Consider the following 26110-nt stretch of genomic DNA (forward strand, 5'->3'; position numbering starts at 1 on the left):
ACTGTCAGTATGTCAAAGAACACTGATGTGTGGATCTCGTGCTGTGGTTCCCTTTAAACGGCGCACCAGAGTGTTAGAGAATCTGCATGAAGAACACCTGAGTACAGTCAAGATGAAGGGTCTTGCCTGGAGCTATGTGTAGTGGCCAATAATAGATATACAGATTGAAGTCTTGGCCAATCTAGGATGCTAAAATGTTCAAATGCACCTCCACAGGCATCATTATACCTGTGAGAGTGGCCATCATCACCATGGCAAAGAGTACATATTGACTTCATTGAGCTATTCATGGACTCCATGTTTCTGATTGCTGTGGATGCTCATTCAAATTGGCTAGAGGTCATACCAATGAAGTTAACCACCTCAGAAAAGACTATTTCCGATCTATCTTTGCCAGAAGCAACTTACTTGAACAAATTGTAAGTGACAACTGAGCACAATACACATCAGAGGAGTTTAGACTATTCATGAAGAAAAATGTAATCAAATATGTCAAGTCAGCTCCTCACCACCCAGCAACAAATGGGTTAGCTGAAAGGTTTATCCAAAACTTCAAGAAGTCTATTAATGCCATGGACAAGGAGGACATTTCCCTACAGCACATGGTGGACAGTATCCTTTTTGTGTATCATAGCTGCCAAATCAAACACCTGCAATGTTATTCATGAGCAGGAATTTGAGATCTTGCACAGACCTCCTGAAACAAGGAAGTGAAGAATACACATTTCAACCAGTTGCCAAGTGAATCAGCAAGGAACTGTGAGGTTGGACAAGAAGTCCTAGCATGTGCTTACCAAGAGGACAGTGAACATCTGGTAGGAGAGCTACAAGAACTGGACCACTGATATACACAGTGGATGTCGAAGATCATTACTGGAGATGTCATATGGACCAGATACTGGATGATTAACAGAACACACCCGAGCTGACTGCACCTAATTAGCCAGACACATCAACTTACAACACGTAATCAAAAATCAAGCTGCTGGAGCAACCCAATGGTCTTGGTTGACATGCTGAGTTGCTAACGGTGCTTTTTTTCCTCCAGATTCCAGCATCTGTAGTCTCCTGTGTCTGCAACAGTACTGAGATACAGCCAGTACATAAATTCAAACAGCAGTTTTAGCTTTGAACACTAATTTTGGAATTATAATAGCTGCCATACATACAATTCTCAACAAAATACTTTGTTTTGTGAAGAAAGTGCATATCAATGTTTAATACTGCCTGGAATTTCTTTAAAATTAATTGAAGATTGAATTATTGGGTATTTTGGTGGGCCAACAAGTGTATGTTATAATGGCTCATGAAGAAATATGTTTTATCATGTGCTTTATGCAACTAATTAAAAGAAAAAATGGCGCTGGTGACTGGCAGACTTTCTGTATGCCAATCCCAAGGAAATTTCAAGTATTCCTTTTTGGAACTCCAGCAATTAAAATCTGCAGCCACAGAGACTGAAATATGCAATATTGTTTCAAGTCATTAAAAAAATTGTCATCTTTATAACTGACAAACTGGGAACTCCAGGACCCCAAGGAAGAGTGTTTCAATCAGGCCAACTTGAAGAATCCTCTGCAAACCACTACCAACACCTGTGGAACCAGAATAGCCAGCACACTTGATCACTGTTACACCACTATCAAGAACGATTACTATGCCATTACACATGCAGTGCAATACTTGAAAATGTGGAAACATCCAGTACTTGGAAAGTATGATCACCTACCTGTACTTCTACTCCCAGCATATAGTCAGAGACTGAGAACTGCAGCACTAGCGGTGAGCACACAGAGGTATGATCAAGGGAGGCAGGGCAGCACTTACAAGATAGCTTTGATTTGGTAAACTAGACCATATTCAGGGATTCATCTTTAGATCAGACTGAATTTGCCCCAGTTGTCACTAATTTCATCAAAATATGAATGGACGTGTGTGCCTTTAAGAACATACTGAGCATATCCATACCACAGGCCCTGGATGAACCAAGTGATACCCTGCTGAAATCTAGATTTGCGGCATTTAAGACAAGTGATCCAGAACCCTACAAGAAGTCCACATACAACCAATCGAAGGCCACTGTGAGATTAAAAAGGCAACTCCATATGAAGTTAGAGACATAATCACATGCACAACACCTGTAGCAGAGTTTGCATGCCATTATCTCTCATTAGCCACAAAACAACAAATTCCACGGCAAGTTAGCAATAATAAACCTGACTGAATCTCAGACTATTCAGAAAACTGAAGCAATCGGATTTTGCAGGTGAATCAACTTCTTAAATATAACTAATATCAATTCATCCAAAATACAAATTAAAAAAATAAAGCAAGATATTTTTAATTTGGTTTAATATATAAAGATAAAAATATAATGAAGGTTAAAGCGGTGTCCTAGTGAGTTTAAAGGGAATGGCAGAAACAGGAGGCACAGAGCGTAGTGATTACCCCAATTCTATTATAGCACCAACAACCTGGTTCAAGTTCAACTTTATTGTCATCACCCTGTACATATATACAACCAAACAAAACAGTGTTCCTCCAGACCAAAGTGCACCAACAAAACTTGTATCACAGACAGAACATAAAAAATATTACCATCAATAAGTTAATGAAATATAATTTAAAATGCATGTAGCTCAGTTAAACAGTAAACAGCTCGCTGTCCTACTGATGAGACCTCAGTGGTTACAGGGTATTCATTAGTCTCACAGCCTGAAGGAAGGAGCTGTTACCCAATCTGTCAGTGGAAGTCCTGATGCTCCTGTATCTCCTTCCTGATAGTTGTGGATCAAGCAGATTATGGGATGGGTGGTAGGATTCCTGAACAATGCTTCTGGCCATTCATTTATAATGCTCCTGGTAAATGTCACAAATAGGGGGGAGGGGGACCTTGGTGATCCTCTCAGCAGTTTTTACTATCCTCTGTAGGATCTTGCGGTCGGACGCCTTCCAGCTTCCGTACCACACAATGATGCACCCAATGTTGCTGCCAGCTCAGACTGACAAGGGTCTTTTCATTAAGAAGACCAAAATCCAGTCAGAGAGTGTTTACCCACCAACCTCTAAGGAATGATCATGTTAAACACTGAGCTGAAGTCAATGAACAACACCTGGTATATGAGACATTGTGTTCTACACCTCATATGCCAGGAGTGGAGGGCTAAGGCTATGGCATCATCAGTGGACCAATTTGAGCAGAAGGCGAACTGGAAAGGGTACAATGTAGCCGGAAGGTGGGATCCGCTCAAGGTACATTATGTTTGCTGAAGTTAGTGCCACTGGGCAGTAAATGTTTAGGCCAGTTACCGTTGCTCTCTTGGGCATCAGGATAATGGTGACTGCCTTGAAATCTGCAAGGGCATTAAAGATATCTATTAAATCTTCTGTTAGCTGGGCCACAGTCCCTCAGCTCTTGACCAGATATGTTGTCTGGCGCTGTAATTTTGTGTGGGTTTATCCTGGCTAGAATCCTCCTCAACTCGGCTGTGGCAAGACAGGATGCCTGTTCCTCAGGGGAGAGAGGGTTTTTCCTGATATCACATTATTCATTGTGTCAAGTCATGTATAGAAAGCATTTAGCTTATCAGGAAGGGAGGTATCGCTGTCGTTGACACACAGGGTGGACTTGTAATCCATTATGGTTTGTATTCCTTGCCACAAGCACTTGTCCCTGGTGTCACATAGATGTCACCTGAGAATTTTCTGTGAGTACTCGTGCTTTGCCTTTTTGATGGCACAGGAGAACACCGCTCCTGCTGATATTCAAGTTATCCTATCTGCCAGTCTGAATGCAGCATCTCAACCTTAAGCAGAGAATGAACCTCTGCAGTCAGCCATGGTTCCTGGCTTGCCCTGGCAGGGTAATGTTTAACCACAGTAATGTCCTCAAAGCATCTTCTAACGTACTCAGTCACCAGTCCCGCATATTCATCAATGTTGATGTGATGATCATAGGAGCTGCCTCCTTGAATATACTCCAGTCTGTGCTTTTGAAACAGTATGCAGCAATGAGGTGACCAGGTCCTGATTTCCCTACGAACTGGTTTGACTCATTTAACCAGAGGCCTGTATGCAGGGATTAACAAAATGTATATGAGGTCTGAGTGCCCAAGATGAGGGTGAGGAGGTGGGGTCGAGGGGGTAGTGTAGCCTTGCAAGCTCTGCAAACGTTGTTACAAACCAGGTCTAATGTATCTTCTCCTCTGGTTGTGAAGCTGAGATACTGGTAGAACTTTGGCAGGACTGCTTTTAAGTTGGCATGAGTGAAGTCACCAGATGCTATTCCATATATAGCAATTCCACTGCTTTCTGTAAGGAGTTTGTCCTTTCTCCCTGTTATTGTGTGGGTTTCCTCCAGGTGCTCCAATTTCATCCCACATTCCAAAGACGTACAGGTTAGTTGGTTAATTGGTCACATTGGGGATAACTGGGCAGCACAGACTCATTACACCAAAAGGGCTTGTTACCATGCGTTTCACTAAATCAAATGAAATAAATGAACCCAGAGAGTTTAGGAGGAGTGTGGAAAATGGAGGTTGAGAAATTTAAAGGGAGCATAGGGAATAGAGGTCCTGGCAAGTTTAAAATATTTGCTGAAGTTAACTTAAACCTTCAATAAATATACCATTTCAGATAAAGACAGTATACAATAACATTACCTGGATCATTTACTTCTGCAGCGAATTCATTAGCATCATTCTTGTTTTTATTCAATGAATAGCTCATAGTTTCACAGCATTCAAATGTTTCTAATTTTAGCATATATTTATCTTTACAGTCTATGGGAAGAAAAGTAAATTTCAATACAAAACCATTTATCAAAGATTATTTGTTTCTTTATATATAAAATGGAACTACTGTTTGGGTTTTTATATCATACTACCTGGAGCAGTCTGTTCTGCTTTCAGCATGTTTGGGTTTGAGCTAAGGATAAGGGGTTGTGATGTTCATGTTTAGGAATGTAGTGTCATTCAATCAGGATTGTGGAATTTGGAGAAGGTTCTAGAAAATGCTGGGCGGAGAGGTTTTTGTGACAGACACTGGTGTGAACCTAGGACAGTTTGGTGGGAGCTGGGAGAAGACAAGAGGGATAATGGTAGAGGATGCCATCCCTTTTGCACAAAGTGCTTTGTGCAGATGGAAGGTCCAATACTCTCATGGGGTGTCTCTTTGTTCAAGATCTGGATTTAAAGCAACGTTCGGAAAGCGGTGTATGATTTCATGAAGATCGTGGGTCTAGCGTGCAAGTTAGACAACTTTAAGATGAGCTCCAACTTATGTGCACATTTGGACTGGATTAACTGTAATGGACTCTTTTTTAATTTTTTTTCTTTTCCTACTAACTGTTCAATAAAGCTTAAATTTATAAATATACTTTCTTTATAATTGCATGCAGTGAACGATCTGTTATTTCTTGTTGACAGTTAATTGCAAATGGCAGCATCTGCACAGTACTTATTTAGATTGGGGTGCAAATGGTTGAAATATCCCAGCTCTCCCAGTATGGTGAGACCCAAGTCATATCAACCCTAGATATACGGAACTTGAGAATGGTGGTTTTCTCACTGCTGAGTCCAATGGCTTATTAGCAAGGGCTAACCAGTCATGTTTCTAGAGACGCCGAGTAAAAAGGGGCTTCATAACCATTAAATCACACACCTTTCAACCAACAAGATAAAATTATGCAAAAAAATCAGAAAATACTGGAAGTATGATCACCTGAAACATTAATTCTGTTTATCTTCCCACATATGTGGCCTGACCTGGTATTTCCAGCATCTTCTATTTTTATTTTAGATTTCCAGCCCCTGTATTTCTTTTCATCTTCACAAAGTTACCCAATAAACATGATTTTTGTTTTGACATGATTTGAGGAAACAGTACATATTGTATCAGATTGTGTTTTCTCCTTGTTGCTTCAGTATTTATTTTGACATTAAACAACAAATAAATTAATCTTTTCTTGCCAATTTCCCTTTCCCAATTTTCTCGCTTCTTCTCCAAAATATATAGTGACGCAGCTGGGTACAGATCTTGCATGTGACCAATATCTTTTGTGTGACCCTTAACTGAAAGCATCAGTAGACTGTTACACAGCAATGGAAATCATAAGCAAGCTTAATTCTGACCTCAAGCAATATCTGTAAACATGTACTTCCAGTAAACAGATCAATAGGAAATGCAGGCAAATGTCTTCTTCATAATTCAGATAATTCAGCAGTTCTCAACTAAGTGGTCAGTTAATTTCTAACACCAGATAGCAACATTACATTAAGTTCACAAGATGGTGTTTATGCATTTTACATACTCCTTAGTAAAACACTATAATTGTATTAGGAATCCAATGTGCATTATACATTACATATACACCCAGCTACTCAGCAGAGTACTACTCACAATTTCCACGCCTACTTCAAAATCAGAAAAGCCTCAATCTGGGTAGGACTAGATGAGTAACAACAACATTACTTTTCCCCTGCTAGCATTTACTATTAAATAGCAAATTTATAAGTCTAAATGTTCGTTCAATGTAACTTACCATTGTTTGTAACATTGACACAATCATCATCAATTGTGTCTTCTATTGTCAACGGTAAAAGTGATTTAATTTCTAAAAGTGGCAAGAAGCCTTTAGTCCAGCTCAAATCCACAGTACTGCCAATAGTCAGTTCAACAGGTAACATCAGAGACTGTTAAAAAGTACATTGTAATATTATTATTTTTCTCCGTTCTTATAATATAATCTTAAGGAAGGAACGAGCTAATCCTCATTCTCCATTAGATCCAACTGTCAGAATATTACTTGATAGAAATTATGAATAGTAACTTCTAGTAATTTTTGAATAATTTCTACACAAATTAATCTAGAATGTTTTAAAAATGTGATTATCACCATCTCTGCTTTATTCTTTCTGCATTCTTCCTTCCTTTCCAAATAACCATTTTCTTTTGCCTATATCCTTTCCTACTTCCTCTAAAGGCCTCCAAATTATGGCTCATGCTTCTTGTCCCTCAACAGTGTCTCTCCAAATACCTCTTAACCCTTTGAATTTTTCCTCCAGCAAGAGTTAGAGAATGTTTCCACCTATGCTAAATCTCTCTCTAACTAACCAATTTGAAACAAGAGATACAGTAGCCCTGAAAGATGGAGAAAAATGGAGGTAAAGTATTAAAATTTTAAAATACAAAAGAAAGTGAAGAAGCACTTAAAAATATAAAGAAGCAGGCAAAGAAAAGAATAAATGCACAATAATCTGACATATTTAAGTGAAAGGGAAATTACAGTTGACTTCAGGACAAGTAGAATTTTTAAAATATTTGCCAATGTTTCTAATACTCTAGTTCTGTAAGGAATTACTGACAAGTCATTGTTCAATTTTCTGCAAGGCCTTTTCCTAATCAAGAGAGGGCAGCAATGCCCAATAAGTTCTTTCATAGAATACCGAAAGCATTTTCTCATGATATATTCCCAACTAACACTCTGGCATTCTGTCCATCATTACTACTTTGCAGAGCCTTGCTACGTGCTGATCAGAACCAGAATCAGAATCAGGCTTAATATCACTGGCATGTGTCATGAAATTTGTTAACTTAGCAGCAGCAGTACAATGTAATAAATGATCATGTAGAAAAAGATAAATAAGTAGATCAATTACAGTAAATATATGTGTATATATTAAATTGTTAAATTAAAAATAATGCAAAATCATTAATAATAATAAAACAAAAAGTGAGGTAATGTTCATGGGTTCAATGTCCATTTAGGAATCAGATGGCAGAAGGGAAGAAGCTGTTCCTGAACCACTGAGCATGAGCCTTCAGGCTTCAGTAGCTTCTTTCTGGTGGTAACAATGAAAAAAGGACATATCCTGGGTGATAGGTGCCCTTAACAATGGACCATGCATTTCTATGTCACTGCTCCTTGAAGATATTTTGGATAATACAGAAGGAAGTACCCAAGATGGAGCTGACTAGTTTTACAACTTTCTGTAGTTTCTTTCGATCCTGTGCAGTAGTGCCCTCCCTCCCCCACCCCCACTAGACAATGATGCAGCCTTTCAGAATGCTCTCCATGGTATGGGAGAAGATTTCAAGTCTTTTAGGTGACAAACCAAATCTCCCCAAACTCCTAATGAAATGCGGCTACTGCCTTGCCTTCTTTATAGCTGCATCAATATGTTGGGACCAGGTTAGGTCCACAAAGATCTTGACACCCGGGAACTAGAAATTGCTCACTCTTTCCACTTCTGATCCTGTTTCCTCATTCTGTTTCCTCATCCTACCCTTTCTGAAGTCCACAATCAGATTTTTGGTCTCACTCGTGTTGAGTGCAAGGTTGTTACTGCGACACCACTTGACTAGCTGGTATATCTAAGGTCTTGACCTTGAGAAGGTCATCAAAATTCAAGGTGCAATTAGCCCGATGGAAGTTCAAGGAGCTGGGTTAGGTACAATAGACAGTGTTTTAAGCAAAGAGAGGAGGAATGGGCTAAGAATTCTATACTTGAATGCGCGTAGTGTCAGAAATAAGACAGATGAGCTTGAAGCTCAGATGAAAATGGGGAACTACGATATTGTTGGGATAATGGAGACATGGCTGCAAGGGGATCAGGCCTGGGAATTGAGTGTACCAGGGTATACGTGCTATCGTAGAGACAGAAATATGGGAAGAGGGGGTGGTGAGGAATGAGATTCAGTCCTTAGCAAGGGGTGACTTAGGAACAGGGGAAGTAGAGTCTGTGTGGATTGAGCTGAGGAACAGTAAGGGTAAAAAGACCCTAATGGGTGTTGTGTACAGGCCCCCAAACAGTAGCGTGGATATTGGGTACAAGTTGATTAGGGAGTTAACATTGACATGTGCTAAAGGTAATGCAGTCGTTATGGGAGATTACAACATGCAGGTGAACTGGGAGAATCAGGTAGGTGCTGGATCCCAGGATAGGGAGTTTGTGGAGTGTCTAAGGGATGTATTTTTGGAACAGCTTGTGCTTGAGCCAACCAGGAACGAGGCTATTTTGGACTTGGTGATGTGTAATGAACAGGAATTGATAAGTGATCTTGAAGTAAAGGAGCCATTAGGAAGTAGTGATCATAACATGATAAGTTTTTATCTATAATTTGAGAGGGATAAGGGCAGATCAGAGGTGTCAGTGTTGCAATTAAATAAAGGAGACTACGGAGCCATGAGTGAAGAGCTGGCCAAAGTTAAATGGGCGGATGCCCTGGCAGGAAAGACAGTGGATCAGCAGTGGCAGATATCCTTGGGGATAATACAAAAGATGCAAAAGCAGTTCATTCCAATGAGAAGGAAGGATTCAAAGAGGGGGAAGGGGCCACAGTGGTTGACAAAGGAAGTCAGAGATTGGATAGCATTAAAGAAAAAGAAGTATGACAGGGCTAAGATGAGTGGGAATACAGATGATTGGGAAAGTTTTAAGGAGCAGCAGATCTTAACTAAAAAAGCAATACGGAGAGAAAAAATCAGGTATGAGCTCAGTCAGGCCAGGAATATAAAAGGGGATAGCAAAAGCTTTTTTAACTATGTGAAGAGAAAGAAGATAGTTAAGAACAATGTTGGCCCCTTGAAGAATGAATTGGGAGAAATTGTTATGGGAAACAGGGAAATGGCAACAGAATTTAATGCATACTTTAGATCTGTCTTCACCAGGGAGGACACAAGCAATCTCCCAGATGTATGGATGGGCCAGGGTCATAAGATATCAGAGGAATTGAAACAGATTGACATTAGAAAAGAAACTGTGATGAGTAGACTGATAGGACTGAAGGCTAATAAATCCCCGGGTCCAGATGGTTTGCATCCGAGGGTTCTAAAAGAGGTGGCTCAGGAAATTGCGGATGCATTGGTAATCATTTTCCAATGTTCCTTAGATTCAGGATCAGTTCCTGAAGATTGGAGAGTGGCTAATGTTATCCCACTTTTCAAGAAGGGAGGGAAGGAGAAAACGGAGAACTATCGCCCTGTTAGCCTAATGTCAGTCGTGGGGAAGATGCTTGAGTCCATTATTAAGGACGAAATAGTGGCATATCTTGATGGCAGTAATAGGATTAGGCCGAGCCAGCATGGATTTACCAAGGGCAAATCATGCTTGACTAATCTGTTGGAGTTTTTTGAGTGTGTAACAAGGATGTTAGACGAGGGTAAGCCAGTGGATGTAGTGTACCTAGATTTTCAGAAGGCATTCAATAAGGTGCCACATAGGAGATTGGTGAGTAAAATCAGAGCTCATGGCATTGGGGGCAGAGTTTCAACATGGATAGAAAACTGGTTGGCAGATAGAAAGCAAAGGGTAGCAGTGAATGGGTGTTTCTCGGACTGGCTGGAGGTGACTAGTGGGGTACCACAGTGCTCTGTATTGGGACCACAGCTCTTTACGATTTATGTCAATGATTTAGATGAGTGCATTGAAAACTATATCAGCAAGTTTGCTGACGATACTAAACTGGGTGGCAGTGTGACATTCGAAGAGGACGTTAGGAGAATACAGGGAGACTTGGATAGGCTGGGTGAGTGGGCAGATACTTGGCAGATGTCATTCAATGTGAATAAATGTGAAGTTATCCACTTTGGAAGCAGGAACAAGAGGGCAGAGTATTGTCTGAACGGTGTAGAGTTAGGTAAGGGAGAAATGCAAAGAGACCTAGGAGTCCTAGTTCATCAGTCAATGAAGGTGAATGAGCAAGTGCAACAGGCAGTGAAGAGGGCAAATGGAATGTTGGCCTTTATTACAAGAGGAATTGAGTACAAGAGCAAGGATGTCCTTTTGCATTTGTACAGGGCCCTGGTGAGACCACACCTGGAATATTGTGTACAGTTTTGGTCTCCAGATTTAAGGAAGGACATTCTGGCAATTGAGGAAGTGCAGCGTAGATTCACTAGGTTGATTCCTGGGATGGCAGGGCTGTCTTACGCAGAGAGATTGGAGAGATTGGGCTTGTACACACTGGAATTGAGGAGATTGAGAGGGGATCTGATTGAAACGTTTAAGATAATTAAAGGATTTGATAGGATTGAGGCAGGAAATATGTTCCAGATGTTGGGAGAGTCCAGTACCAGAGGGCATGGATTGAGAATAAGAGGTCAGTTATTTAAAACAGAGTTGAGGAAAAACTTCTTCTCCCAGAGAGTTGTGGAGGTGTGGAATGCACTGCCTCGGAAGATGGTGGAGGCCAATTCTCTGGATACTTTCAAGAAGGAGCTAGATAGATATCTGATGGATAGGAGAATCAAGGGATATGGAGACAAGGCAGGGACTGGGTATTGATAGTGAATGATCAGCCATGATCTCAGAATGGAAGTGCAGACTCGAGGGGCCGAATGGTCTACTTCTGCACCTATTGTCTATTAGCTCATTCCTGTATGTCCTCTTGTCTCCATCTGAGATTCTGTCAACAATGGTTGTATCAACAGCAAATTTATAGATGGCATTTCAGCTATGCCTATCCACACAGTCATGGGTATAGAGAGAGTAGAACACTGGGCTAAGTACACATCCTTGAGGTGCGCCAGTGTTGATTGTCAGTGAGGAGAAGATATTATTACCAATCAGCACAAATTGTGGTCTTTTGGTTAGGAAGTCAAGGATCCAATTGCAGTGGGATGTACAGAGGCCCTCCCTCTGTTTGCCAGTTAATTTACTACATTAGTGTCTATACTGTGAAAGTAGTTAAGTGACTAAAGTGCTTTGGGACAGAAAAGGCTGTGAAAGCTGCAGTTTAAATTCAGATCAGGCTTCCTCTACAGACCCTTTTGTTTTCACTTTTACCATCATCTCCTCTCTTGACATACCTCCCCAAGTTCCTGACTGACTCTGGGTCACCAGCTTGAGGTATTAGCCATTACTACATATGTCAACAAGATGTTGAAAAGGCCATTTGCCAAATCAAACAATAAAGACTTGGAAGCAGATAATATTCCTGCTATAGTTATGAAATAAAATATAGCAGTGGGAATGTCAGTCATAAATCCCTAACTTTACTGTCAACAGCTGGAAAACAGATGTGACAGGTGACCTCAGAAACACCCTTGTGACCATCTTCAAGAAAGGAGCCAACTTAACTGCTGTACCTGCTGTTTTCCACAGGGTAAGTCTTATCTGCCTATTTCATATCACTCATTTTTTTTAAACAATGAGGATAGAGTCTATGCTAGCTCATAGAGAAAGACCATCGATCAAATTCTTCCATTTATTTTGTCCTCAAATTGATCTGATCACAAAAACTAATCTGTTTCATGATGGAATATAAACCATGATTCAAACCAGCAGGCTCAAACAGAACCATCATTGTCAAACAAGGCAGTATCATCACCCAAAGTTTTTTCAATCTTTTTCACTGCAATGCTGCAATTCATCTCCAGCAGCTCCTTGCCTTCAGTGGAATTAATCAGAAGCAAAGCCACCTTAACTTCAGCAGTGAAAATGCAATATGCAGACAATACTTGTAAATATTCAGAAGCTCACCCCTGATTGTCAACTCATTCACTGATATTTAGGAAGGATTGACTTTACCCTGAACAATTGTCTCATAACTGTTATGGCAACCATATGCTAAAGGAATACTTCTTGTTAGAGGTATGGTTTGTCTAATCAGGTGAATAGCGTGTGCTGTTATTACAAATACTCCGAGTCTGGATCCCTCTCCTATACATACACACAACCTTTCTGTAAAAGGAGAGGACTCTGATGAGATTGGAATAACGGTAGGAAAGAGAGAAAGATGCAAGAAAGAATTTGAACCTTCCCCAATCTATTTTGTTTACATATAACTAATGCTGAAATTATTACAATACTAGGATAATTTTAAGAGAACTGAGTGTTTTCTCCTAGCAATGCTAAAGTCACAACACCCTCTGAAAGCAAATTACAGGTCTAATCATATTTAAATACTATTGTACCTCATCACCCAGGTGTGAAAATGGTTTATAATCTTCCTTAATCAAAGGTTCTTCAATTGCTTTGGCAATAACATTCTTCTTTGAGGGATAGGCCATGCAGGAGCTAAAATAGCAAACCATTTAGGAAAACAAGAAAATGTCATACAATTCTGCAGATGCTGGAAATCCAGAGCAACACTTACAAAATGCTGGAGGAACTCAGATCAGACAGCATCTTTGGAAATGATTCAGCCGAGATCCTTCTTCAGGACTGGAAAGGGAAAGATGCCAGAATAGTGGGAGGAGGGTAAAGAGGTCTATCTAGAAGGCTTAGGTGAAACCAGGCGGGTGGGAAAGGTAAAAGGCTGGATAAGAAGGAAACTGTTAGGAGAGAGGGCCTTGTCAGAAAGGGAAGAAGGGGGGCACCAGGGAGAGGTAATAGGCAGGTGAAAATAAGAGAGAAGCCAGAGTGAAGAATAGAAGAAGTCAAGAGGGAGAGAAAGAAGAAATCAATATTCATGCCATCAGGTCGGGAGCTACCTAGATGGAAAATGAGGTGTTACTCTTTCATCCTCAGAGTGACCTCATCATGGCAAAAGAGGTGGCCATGGACTGACATGTCGGAACAGGAATGGGAATAGGAATTAAAGTGTTTGGCCACTGAGAAATTCTGCTTTTGGCAGATGGAGCACAAATGTCCCTCAAAGCAGTCCCCTAATGCATGTTGGGTCTCACCAATATAGATGAGCCCACCTCGGAAGCACAGGATACAATAGACAACCTCACAGTGCCTCATCTGGAAGGACTGTTTGGGGTCCTTAATGGAGCTAAGAGGGGAGGTGAATGGACAGGTGTAGCATTTCTGTTGCTTGCAGGGATACAGTGGTATGCAAAAGTTTGGGCGCCCTAGTCAAAATTTCTGTTACTGTGAATAGCTAAGTGAGTAAAATATGACCTGATTTCCAAAAGGCATAAAGTTAAAGATGACACATTTCTTTAATATCTTTTTTTAAGCAAGATTACTTTTCTACTTCCATCTTTTACAGCTTCAAAATAACAAAAAAGGAAAAGGGCCCGAAGCAAAAGTTTGGGCACTCTGCATGGTCAGTACTTAGTAACACCCCTTTTGACAAGTATTACACCTTGTAAATGCTTTCTGTAGCCAGCTAAGAGTCTTTCAATTCTTGTTTGGAGGATTTTCACCCATTCCTTCTTACAAAAGGCTTCAGGTTCTGTGAGATTCTTGGGCCATCTTGCATGCACTGCTCTTCTGAGGTCTATCCACAGATTTTTGTTGATGTTTAGGTCAGGGGACTGTGAGAATCATGGCAAAACCTTCAGCTTGCACCTCTTGAGGTAGTCCATTGTGGATTCTGAGGTGTGTTAGGATCATTATCCTGTTGTAGAAGCTGTCCTCTTTTCATCTTCATGTTTCCCGTGCCACTGCAACAAAAGCCCAAAGTATGATCGATCCACCCCCGTGCTTAACAGTTGGAAAGGTGTTCTTTTCATGAAATTCTGCACCCTTTTTTCTCCAAACATACCTTTGCTCATTGTGGCCAAAAAGTTCTATTTTAACTTCAACAGTCCACAGGACTTGTTTCCAAAATGCATCAGGCTTGTTTAGATGTTCCTTTGCAAACTTCTGAAGCTGAATTTTGTGATGAGGATGTAGGAATGGTTTTCTTCTGATGACTCTTCCATGAAGGTCATATTTGTGCAGGTGTCGCTGCACAGTAGAACAGTGCACCACCACCCCAGAGTCTGCAAAATCTTCCTGAAGGTCTTTTGCAGTCAAACAGGGGTTTTGAGTTACCTTTCTAGCAATCCTATAAGCAGTTCTCTGGGAAAGTTTTCTTGGTCTTCCAGACCTCAACTTGACCTCCACCGTTCCTGTTAATTGGATTTCTTAAATACATTACAAACTGAGGAAACGGCTACCTGAAAATGCTTTGCTATCTTCTTATAGCCTTCTCCTGCTTTGTGAGCAACATTTATTTTAATTTTCGGAGTGCTAGGCAGCTACGTAGAAGAGCCCATGGCTGCTGATTGTTGCGACAAGGTTTGAGGAGTCGCGGTATTTATAAAGCTTTGAAATTTGCATCACCTGGCCTTTCCTAATGATGACAGTGAACAAGCCATAGCCCTAACAAGCTAATTAAGGTCGGAGACTTTGGTAAAAGGTATCTGAGAGCTCAAATCCCTTGGGGTGCCCAAACTTTTGCATGGTGCTCCTTTCCTTTTTTTTCCACTCTAAAATTGTACAAAACAAAAATAATACACCAAAGGCAACACGAGTGAATCTGCAGATGCTGGAAATAAATAAAAACACAAAATGTTGGCAGAACTCAGCAGGCCAGACAGCATCTGTGGGAGGTAGTGACGACGTTGCGGGCTGAAACCCTTCATCAGGAGTGAAGTAACATGGGATGGTCGAGGGGAGGATAAGAAGTGGGGGGAGGGGTGAAGTAGAGAGCTGGGAAGTGATAGGCTGGAGGGAAATGGACTAAGGGAAAGGAGGAGAAATATGGGGAATAAAAGAGAAAGAAAGATAGGGCTGGGGGGTGATTATAGTGAGGAGGTGAAAAGAGAGAGAAAGAGAATCAGACTAAAATTATAGATAGGGATGGGGTAAGGGGGGCAGGGGTTTCAACGGAGGTCTGCGAGTTGAATGTAAACCTGCAAACGAAATAAGTGCTACACCTGCCCCCACACTTCTTCCCTCACCACCATCCTAGGCCCCAGACACTCCTTTCAGGTGAGGCACCACTTCACCTGCGAGTCAACTGGGGTGATATACTGTATCCGGTACTCCCGATGTGATCATTTATACATTGGGGAGACCCGCCGCAGACTGGGAGACTGTTTTGCCGAACACTGGCGCTCAGTCCTCCAGCAGTGGCGGGATCTCCCTGTGGCCACACACTTCAATTCCACAGACCACTCCCACTCCGATATGTCTGTCCGTGGCTTCCTCTACCGTCAAGATGAGGCCACACGCAGGTCGATGGAGCAATACCTTATCCCCTGCCTAGGTAGCCTCCTACCTGCCGGCATGAACATTCAACTCACAGACCTCCGTTGATACCCCTGCCCCCCCTCAGCCCATCCCTATCTGGGATAGTCTGTTTCTCTTTCTCTCTCTTTCCCCCCTCACTATAATCTCCCCCAGCCCTACCTTTTTCTCTTTTATTTTCCATAATTCTCCACCTTCCCCCAGCCCATTTCCCTCCAGCCTGTCACTTCCCAGCTCTCTATCCCTCCCCCCACTTCTTATCCCCCCTTGACCATCCCATGTTACTTCACTCCTGAAGAAGGGTTTCAGCCCGAAACGTCGTCACTACCTCGTCCCATAGATGCTGTCTGGCCTGTTGAGTTCTGCCAGCATTTTGTGTTTTTAATAATACACCAATCTTGCTTAAAATGTTGAAAAGAATGTTTCATCTTTAACTTTATGACTTTTGGAGATCAGTTTATCTTCTACTCACTTCACTATTGACAGTAACAGAAATTTTGACCAGGGGTGCCCAAACTTTTGCATGCCACTGTATATGCCAGGAGGAAGATTATTGGGGAGGGACAAATGGATAAGAGTATCATGGAGGGATTTATCCTGTGGAAAGCAGAGAATAGGGGTGGGTAAGGTAAAGATGTGTTTGGTGATAGGATCCTGTTGAAAATGGTGGAAGCTGCAGAGAATGATGCATTGAATGCAGAGGCTCATTGGGTGATTGGTGAGGACAAGAGGAACTCTATCCCTGTTAAGGTGGCAAGTAGATGGAGTGAACATGGATGTCCAGGAAATGGAGGAGATGCCGATGACAACAGCATCAATGGTGGAGGAAGGGAAACCTCATTCTTTGAAGAAGATGACAGAGACATCCTCCTCAACCTGGGCACAGATGTGGTGAAGACAAAGGAAGTAAGAAAGGCAACAGCATTTTTACAGGAGACAGAATGCATTGAGGTATAGTCATGTTAACTGTGGGAATCAGTAGGTTTGTAAAAGATATCAGTAGACATGATGTCTCCAAAAATGGAGACAAAGAGATTGAGAAAGGGGAGAGCGGCGTCAGAAATAGACCAAGTGAATTTAAGGGCAGGGAGAAAGTTAAAGGCAAAGTTGATGAAATTGATGGGCTCAGCATGAGTGCATGAAATACCACCGATGCAGTCATCATTGTAATGCAGGAAGAGTTGCGGAACATTACAAGGGAAAGCTTCGAACATAAACTATTCTATGTAGCCAACAAAAAAAAGCAGGCATAGCTGAGGCTCACGCAGGTGCCTATGGCTACCCCTTGAGTTTGGAGAAAGTGGGAGGAGCCGAAGGAGAAAGTGTTGAGGGTGAGGACCAGTTCAACGCCATACATATTACTTTTGCATCATAAAAGGAACATTAAGCATTCAAGTACAATAGTCTATACACTGGGGTTCACTAACTTTTGGGTATGCTAACATGTGCTGTATATAATGCTCATGCAATCTTGGATTTCCTGAATAAGACTGTAAAATTGAATTTTAAAAAGTTTGGTTGGGTTTTTTTTTGCACTTTAAACAATCAACCTAAACTGTAAATCATAAGTTCCACGTAAAATTCTTTTTTTTACCTGAAAAACATTGCTTCGGTTAAAGGTTCTCCTTTGGAATTTACAAATGTGTTTTTCATGGTAATTACTTTCAATCTGCAACTAAGATTATGCAATTTTGGCAGTTGCTTATAAAACTCTGAGAGGTAATCTGTAAACAGTATTTCATCATGCAGAAAAAAATCTATAAAGAAATTTAAATGTAAATTATGTTACAATTTTGAGCAGAATTTCAACAAAACCAATCAGATCTTTAAGTTACATTTCTACTTAAAATGAGTAAATGAAATTTAGTATAACTAAAGCAAATGATTTAATAACCCATATTATTAAATGTTTCCTATGTTACTGCTTCTTAAAATATACAGTATACATTATTTTTCTTGTAATTCTAATCATTTTTAAAATCATACTTCTTAGTCCTTCAAGAAATCTTTCCTTTGCTTAGTCTTAGTTTTGCTCCAGGGTGATAAATTTAAAGTATTCAAAGTATTTTGGTTGCAACCAGCAGAATATTTAAGAATGCACCAATGAACATGTTGTACTTGCACATTTAGAAGACCTTTGTTAATGTGTCATGCAAGAAATGAGTAAATAATATAAGAGCATATTGAATTAGGAATAATATACTGACAGACTGAGAATAGTTAATTGACAGAATTTAGAGAGTAGCAAGATAATGTGCCATTATTTGGGTTGGTAAGCTATAACTAGTAGGGTACCAAAGGAGTCAATGCTGGGCTTTCCTATTTACAATCTGAATCAATGATAAAAATGAAATTACTGAGTGAAATGTAATTAAGTTCACTGATGAAAGATAATCCAGACAAGTTAAGTAAACGGACGAGGACATGGCATAATGAAGAACTATATAAATCATGCACATTGGTAGAATAAATATAGAAAACCAGAATATTTATGACAGATGAAAAATTGAAAAGTATTTGTTTTCAGAAGATTCTGTGCATCAGTGTACGCAAATCACTTAAAGTAAATACACTGTTAAAGTAAGCAATTAGGTAGGCAAAGAGTTTAGTATGCTTGTCTTTATTTCAAATTGTTTGAGTACAAGGATAAGAGAAACTTTCTACAATTATTCACATTCAAGATTGTTTAATGTCATTTTCTGCATACAATTGTAAGGAGAACTAAATAACTGTTACTCCAGATCCAAAGCAGCACAAAAAAATACAAAAAATAAAGAACACAATAATAATAAAAAACACACAATAAATACATAAAATAGCATATTTACATAGAGTGATTGTACATCTATAAAGTGACGCTAGAATGATGGGAAATAATAAAGTAGTGGTGGAGTTGGTGGATGGAGGGGTTGATCAGTCTTCTTGCTTGGGGAACATAACTGTTTTTGCATCTGGTGGTCCTGGCATGGAAGCTACGTAGTCTCCTCCCTGATAGGAGTGGGGCAAACAGCTCATGAGTGCAATCCATCATGATGTTACTGGCCCTTTTCTGTATATATGTCCTTGATGGCAGGTAGGTTGGTGCTAGTGATGCGCTGGCAGTTTGACTAGCTGTTGTAGAGCCTTCCTGTCTGCTGTAGTACAGTTTCTGTACCAAGCAGTGAAGAAGCTTGTTAGGATGCTCTCTACTGCATATCTGTAGAATGACTTGAATATGAATATGCGAAGTCCAGCTCACTTCACCCTTCCCAGAAAGTAGAGGTATTAGTGAGCTTTTTTGACTAGGATGTGTTCTTTTTTGGTGTAGGATGTGTTCTGGGATCATGAGAGTTGGTATGTGCTATGCACTACCAGAAGTTTGAAACTGCTTAAGGTTTCACAGCTGTGCTGCTGCTGTAAAGGATGGGTGGTGATGAGTGGAGCAATTCTCTTTAAGTTGATAACCGTCTCCTTTGTCTTGTGACATTAAGGAAGAGATTATTTGCCTGGTACCAGGCCTCAAGCTCTTCCTCCTCCTCTCTTTAGGCCATCTTATTGCTGTAGGTGATGAGCCCCATCACTGTCATGTCCTCAGCGAACTGAACAATGTGATTGCTTGGGTATTTGGCTGTGCAGTCACGTGTGAGCAGAGTGTACAGTAATGGGCACAACACTCAATCCTCGGTGGGCAGCCCTGTTGAGTTGGAGGGAAGGGAGGAGCAGTTGTACATCCTGACTATCTGAGGTCTGTTGGTTAGGAAGTCCAACACCAGTTGCACAGTGGTGTATTTATACCAAGGAGAAGGAGTTTGTTCACCAAGGTCTGTGGGACAATAGTGTTGGACAATGAACTGAAATCCAGAAACAGCATTCTTGCATAAGTGTCCTTGTTTTCTAGGTGTGTCAATGCCAGGTGCATGACAGATGCTAAGGTATCTGTCATAGAGCAGTTCTGTCAGTAGGCATATTGGTGAGTCTCCAATGTGCAGAAATAGAGTTTTTGGTATGTACCATTATCAGTGGCTCAAAGTACTTCATGATGATTGATGTAAGTGCACTGTGCCAGTGTCATTTAGTTATGAGGGTGTAGAGTCCTTTCATACAGGGATAACGGTAGCTGATTTGAAACATATGGGGACAACAGCCTTGATAAGTGAAGTGTTAAAGATGTCTGTGAAGACAACAGTGAGCAGGTATGCACACTCTCTCAGTACCTAGCCTAGATGTTGTTCGGCTGCCTTACAAGGGTTGAATCTCTGCATAACTCCTTCTCATGTCTACTGGTATTACAGATAGTGGCTGCTCACCTGGGAGTGGGGTAGTTTTCATGTCCGGCATTGTTGCATACCTTGAAGTGTGCATTAAAGCTGTTAAGAGCATCAGGGAGGAAGGTGCTACTGGTACAGTTGATGCTGCTTTTCCTTGCATAGCCAGTAATGCCCTTGATGCCAGCCATGTATACCGGGGATCACTGACAGACAGGTGTTCCTGAATTTTTTGTACATCAGCAGTCTATGCCTTCTTGAAGCCTCAGATGATGCTTCCCCTGGCTGCTCTGAAAGCTGTTCTGTCACTAGACTTGAAGGCAGCATCCCGGGTTTTAAGTAGGGAGCACACCTCCATCTTCAGTCACCGCTTCTGGTTGAGCCTTGAGAATGTGTACAGGTCTGTTCTTCTGAAATAAGTGTAAAGAGAGTTTCTTCTTTTTGTTAACTAGCAGGAATGCTAATTTACTGATAACGAGAATGGTATTCCTTTGTAAACCAAATGGGGATTAATGTTCTTTCTTCTGAGTCTGTAAGCTTTTGTTGACGGGCTTTTGGGCAGATCGGCGCGAGGGGGTCGAGAGAGAGGACGCAATGCTCTAAGCTGGGCGAGGATCGGACCCCAAAGGGGGGTCCGAGGCCGGGAGATTCTCCGAGGAGGGGGGGGATGAAGCTAGATGTGCTTGGTTGACCACTCGGAGGGTCCTGAGCTGTTTGGAGAGTCGAGGAGTTCGGAGGGTCCTGAGCTGCGAGTCGAGGAGTTCGGAGGGGAGCGAATGGTGGCCAGAAGACTTCAGTAATTGAGCTCCAACGGCTGTGCACGAAGTGGTTTGGACTTTGATAAGTTTGGCGCCTTTTCTTTAATTTTCTCTTCATATATACTGTATCGTTATTAATCACTTAGTTATAGTAACCTTTATAAATTGTACTCATTTAATCGCATATGGTGTACTGTCTGGTTTTGGGCGAGGCGGGGACATCACACAGCATCCACACCAGCTGATTACCCAGTTTGGCGGGGCCGAAGGCTGCTCCCCCTAGACGAGAACGAGCTGAGCGAGCCTGAGGCGACCCAAGGGGTTACATAAGGATATAATTGCAATAGCGGGAGCCCAATAAGGATTCATCAAACTAACTCCTGCAATAGAGGAATTGTGCTCAGGTTTGTGGACAACCTGCAATTATAGGTCAGAATCAGAATCAGGTTTATTACCACCGGCATATGACGTGAAATTTGTAAACTTAGCCACCAGCAGTTCCAATGCAATACATAATCCAGCAGAGAAAAAATAAATAAAATAATAATAAATAAACATGTAAATCAATTACGTGTATTGAATAGATTAAAAATGTGCAAAGATAAAAATACTGTATTTTTTTTTAAAGTGAAGTAGTGTCCAAAGATTCAATGTCCATTTAGGAATCTGATGGCTGTTCCTGAATCACTGAGGGTGTGCCTTCAGGCTTCTAGACCTCCTACCTACTGGTAACATTGAGAAAAGGGGCATGCCCTGTGTGCTGGAGGTCCTTAATAATGGATGCTGCCTTTCTGAGACACCACTCCCTAAAGATGTCCTGGGTACTTTGTAGGCTAGTACCTAAGATGGTGCTGACTCGACTTATAACCTTCTGCAGCTTCTTTTGGTCCTGTGCAGTAGCCCCTCCATACCAGACAGTGATGTAGCCTATCAGAATGCTATCCACAATACAACTATAAAAGTTTTTGAGTGTATTTGTTGACATGCCAAATCTCTTCAAACTCCTAATAAATGTGAACAAAATAAAAGAGATGGTTGTTGACTAGGAGGGCATGGAGCGACCACTCCCTGCTGAACATCGATGGCTCCTCAGTAGAGATCGTTAAGAGCACCAAATTTCTTGGTGTTCACCTGGCGGAGAATCTCACCTGGTCCCTCAACATTAGCTACTTAGCAAAAAAAGCACAACAGCCTCTCTACTTTCTGCGAAGGCTGACGAAGGTCTATCTCCCAGCCCCACCTCCACCCTCCAACCTCATCACATTCTACAGGGGTTATATTGAGAGCATCCTGAGCAGTTGCATCACAGCCTGGTATGAAAATTGCACCATCTCGGATCGCAAGACCCCACAGCGGATAGCGAGTTCAGCTGAGAAGATCATCGGGGTCTCTCTTCCCGCCATTACAGACATTTACACTACACGCTGGATCCGCAAGGCAAACAGCATTTTGAAGGACCCCACACACCCCTCATACAAACTCTTCTCCCTCCTGCCATCTGGGAAAAGGCACTGAAGCATTTGGGCTCTTACGACCAGACTATGTAACAGTTTCTTCCTCCAAGCTATCAGATTCCTCAATACCCAGAGACTGGACTGACACCAACTTATTGCCCTCTACTGTGCCTATTGTCTTGTCTATTATTTATTGTAATGTCGGAACTATTTTGTGCACTTTATGCAGTCCAAAAGGATAGTAAGGAATAAAATTGATCCTCTTGAAGATCAGAGTGGTCAGCTATGTATGGAACCAAAAGAAATGGGGGAGATCTTAAATGGGTTTTTTGCATCTGTATTTACTAAGGAAACCGGCATGGAATCAAAGGAAATAAGGCAAACAAGTAGTGAGGTCATGAAACCTATACAGATTGAAGAGGAGGAGGAGCTTGCTATCTTTAGGAAAATCAGAGTAGATAAATTCTCAGGACCTGACAGGGTATACCCTCGGACCTTGAAGGAGACTAGTTTTGAAATTGCAGGGGCCCTGGCAGATATACTTAAAATGTTGGTATCTACGGGTGAGGTGCCAGAGGATTGGAAGATAGCTCATGTTGTTCCATTGTTTAAAAAAGGCTCTAAAAGTAATCCGGGAAATTATAGGCCAATAAGTTTGACATCGGTAGTAGATAAATTATTGGAAGGAGTACTAAGAGATAGGATCTACAAGTATTTAGATAGACGGACATATTAGGCGAGTCAACATGGCTTTGTGCATGGTTGGTCATGTTTAACAAATCTATTAGGGTTTTTCGAGGAGGTTACAAGGAAAGTGGATGAAGGGAAGGCAATGGATGTTGTCTACATGGACTTCAGTAAGGTCTTTGACAAGGTCCCACATGGGAGGTTAGTTAGGAAGATTCAGTCGCTAGGTATACATGGAGAGGTAGTAAATTGTATTAGACATTGGCTCAATGGGAGAAGTTAGAGAGTGGTAATGGAGGATTGCTCCTCCGAGTGGAGGCCTGTGACTAATGGTGTGCCACAGGGATCAGTGCTGGGTCCATTGTTATTTGTCATTTATATCAATGATCTGGATGATTATATGGTAAATTGGATCAGCAAATTTGCTGATGATACAAAGATTGGAAGTGTAGTGGACAGTGAGGAAGGTTTTCAAAGCTTGCAGAGGGATCTGGACCAGCTGGAAAAATGGGCTGAAAAATGGCAGATGGAGTTTAATACAAACAAGTGTGAGGTATTGCACTTTGGACGGAAGAAACAAGGTAAAACATACAAGGTAAATGGTAGGGCTCTGAGGAGTGCAGTAGAACAGAGGGATCTGGGAATACAGATACAAAATTCCCTAAAAGTGGCATCACAGGTAGATAGGGTAGGAAAGAGAGCTTTTGGTCCATTGGCCTTTATAAATCAAAGTATTAAGTATAAGAGTTGGAATGTTATGGTGAGGTTGTATAAGGCTTTAGTGAGGGCAAATTTGCAGTATTGTATGCAGTTTTGGTCACCTAATTACAGGAAGGATATTAATAAGGTTGAAAGAGTGCAGAGAAGGTTTACAAGCATGTTGCCGGGACTTGAGAAACTGAGTTACCGAGAAAGGTTGAATAGGTTAGGACTTTATTCCCTGGAGCGTAGAAGAATGAGGAGAGATTTGATAGAAGTATATAAAATTATGATGGGTATAGATAGAGTGAATGCAAGCAGGCTTTTTCCATTGAGGCTAGGGGAGACAAAAACCAGAGGACATTGGTTAAGGGTGAAGGGGGAAAAGTTTAAAGGGAACATTGGGGGGGGGCTTCTTCACACAGAGAGTGGTGGGAGTGTGGAATGAGCTGCCAGATGAAGTGGTAAATGCAGGCTCACTTTTAACATTTAAGAAAAACTTGGACAGGTACATGGATGAGGTGTATGGAGGGATATGGGCCAGGTGCAAGCAGTGGGACTAGGCAGAAAAATGGTTCAGCACAGCCAAGAAGGGCCAAAAGGCCTGTTTCTGTGCTGTAATGTTCTATGGTTCCTAGGTAGGTCTGTGGTGTAGTGTAGTTTTTTTTCTGAGTTGTTTTCACGTAGTTCAGTGTAGTTTATGTAGCACCATGGTCCTAAAAAAAGTTGTCTCGTTTTTACTGGGTACTGTACCAGCAGTTATGGATGAAATGACAATAAAAAGTGACTTGACTAAAGTATAGCCGCTGTCTTGCCTTCTTTATAACTACATTGATATGTTGGGACCAGGTTAGATCCTCAGAGATCTTGACACCCAGGAACTTGAAGCTGCTCACTCTCTCCACTTCTGATCCCTCTATGAGAATTGGTATGTGTTCCTTCATCTTACCCTTCCTGAAGTCCACAGTAAGCCCTTTCATCTTACTGACGTTGAGTGCCAATTGCTGCTGCAGCACCACTCCACTAGTTTGCATATCTCACTCCTTTACCCCTCTCATCACCAACTGAGATTCTACCAACAATGGTTGTACTGTCAGCAAATTTACAGATGGTATTTGAGCTATGCCTAGCCACACAGTCATGTGTATATAGAGAGTAGAGCAATGGACTAAGCATACACCCCTGAGGTGCACCAGTATTGATCGTCAGTGAGGAGGATATGTTATCACCAATTTGCAGATTGTGCTCTTCAGGTTAGGAAGTTGAGGGTCCAATTGTAGAGGGAGGTACAGAGGCCCAGGTTCTGCAGCTGCAAAATCATAAGATATTCAGCATTGAAAGATCTGAAAGCCAAGTAGAGAGGTACTATAAAAGCAGAAGTGATAAAGTTGTATTCTGGTTCAACTGTTGATAAATTCAAGAGATCTTCCCTTAACTTACAAAACTGTTAAAATTTGCAAGAGCTTCATGGAAACTATGCTTTAAATAGTGACCACTTCCAGTTTGAAATAAGCATGGTTTGTGCATTCAGCATATTATCAATATTCATACTCGGCACCATATTTTTGTCTACACAAGCTACATAAAGAACAGTCAATTTTTATACACATTAACCACATTGAAGTTAAAAGCGATGAATGGCTGCAATTTCTTCTGTAAATAAGGAATAGTTTTACAGTTTATTTTTAAAAGCAGTAGGCTGGGGAAAATTCTAATCTAACTCATGGTAAATAAGGTTTTGTGACCGAATTATATGCGAATGGTGTACTTATTAAGCTAGTACATGCAGTATTAAAATAATTTGTTCCTTAGTAATATCTTTTATATTGAAATGTTCTCTAAAGTCAGAATTCCAGTTCTTGAATTATAAATCAGTTAATAAGGTTCTACACCAGTCTAAAGAAAACATTTTTGCATGCAGCACCGAAGTTTTTTTGGCAATGAATGTAACGTGTACTGTTATAGGGCCATATAAGTTTCAAGAGTTGCTATTTAAAAAAAATTGCTGTCTTCTATACTTTGAACAAAATATCAAACATGAATAGGCCTACAAAGAATTGTTTTTTGCTTTTACGTTGATAAAACTCTACTGAAGTACATTTTGAACTCAAATATACTTCAAGAATGTAATCTTTAAATTATAAATGTTATTCAGACAAATCACACTTGTATGTGGACAATCAGTAAAATACTGTCATGAGTGATTTAACTGGTTAACTTGGGAGTTTGGCGAAGAGAAGAACTAGATTAATAAAAATATTGACAGCAACAGACAACTTTGCACAGATACAGGTTGAGTATCCCTTATCCAAAATGCTTGGAGCCAGAAGTGTTTCAGATTTCAGATTTTCAAATAT

The 26110-nt window shown here is 41.0% G+C and overlaps 1 protein-coding gene across 1 annotated transcript in view; it reads right to left on the bottom strand.

The window, feature by feature from the left end:
* LOC132396851 (protein shortage in chiasmata 1 ortholog) overlaps positions 1–26110 on the bottom strand; it is a 145144-nt gene that overhangs the window by 105378 nt on the left and 13656 nt on the right. The window contains exon 3 of the mRNA XM_059974832.1: positions 4662–4781. Coding sequence (XP_059830815.1) covers positions 4662–4781 — 120 coding nt within the window. The remainder of the gene's footprint in view (positions 1–4661; positions 4782–26110) is intronic.

This window comes from Hypanus sabinus, chromosome 7 (genome assembly GCF_030144855.1).
Source record: "Hypanus sabinus isolate sHypSab1 chromosome 7, sHypSab1.hap1, whole genome shotgun sequence".
Taxonomy (NCBI): Eukaryota; Metazoa; Chordata; class Chondrichthyes; order Myliobatiformes; family Dasyatidae; genus Hypanus; species Hypanus sabinus.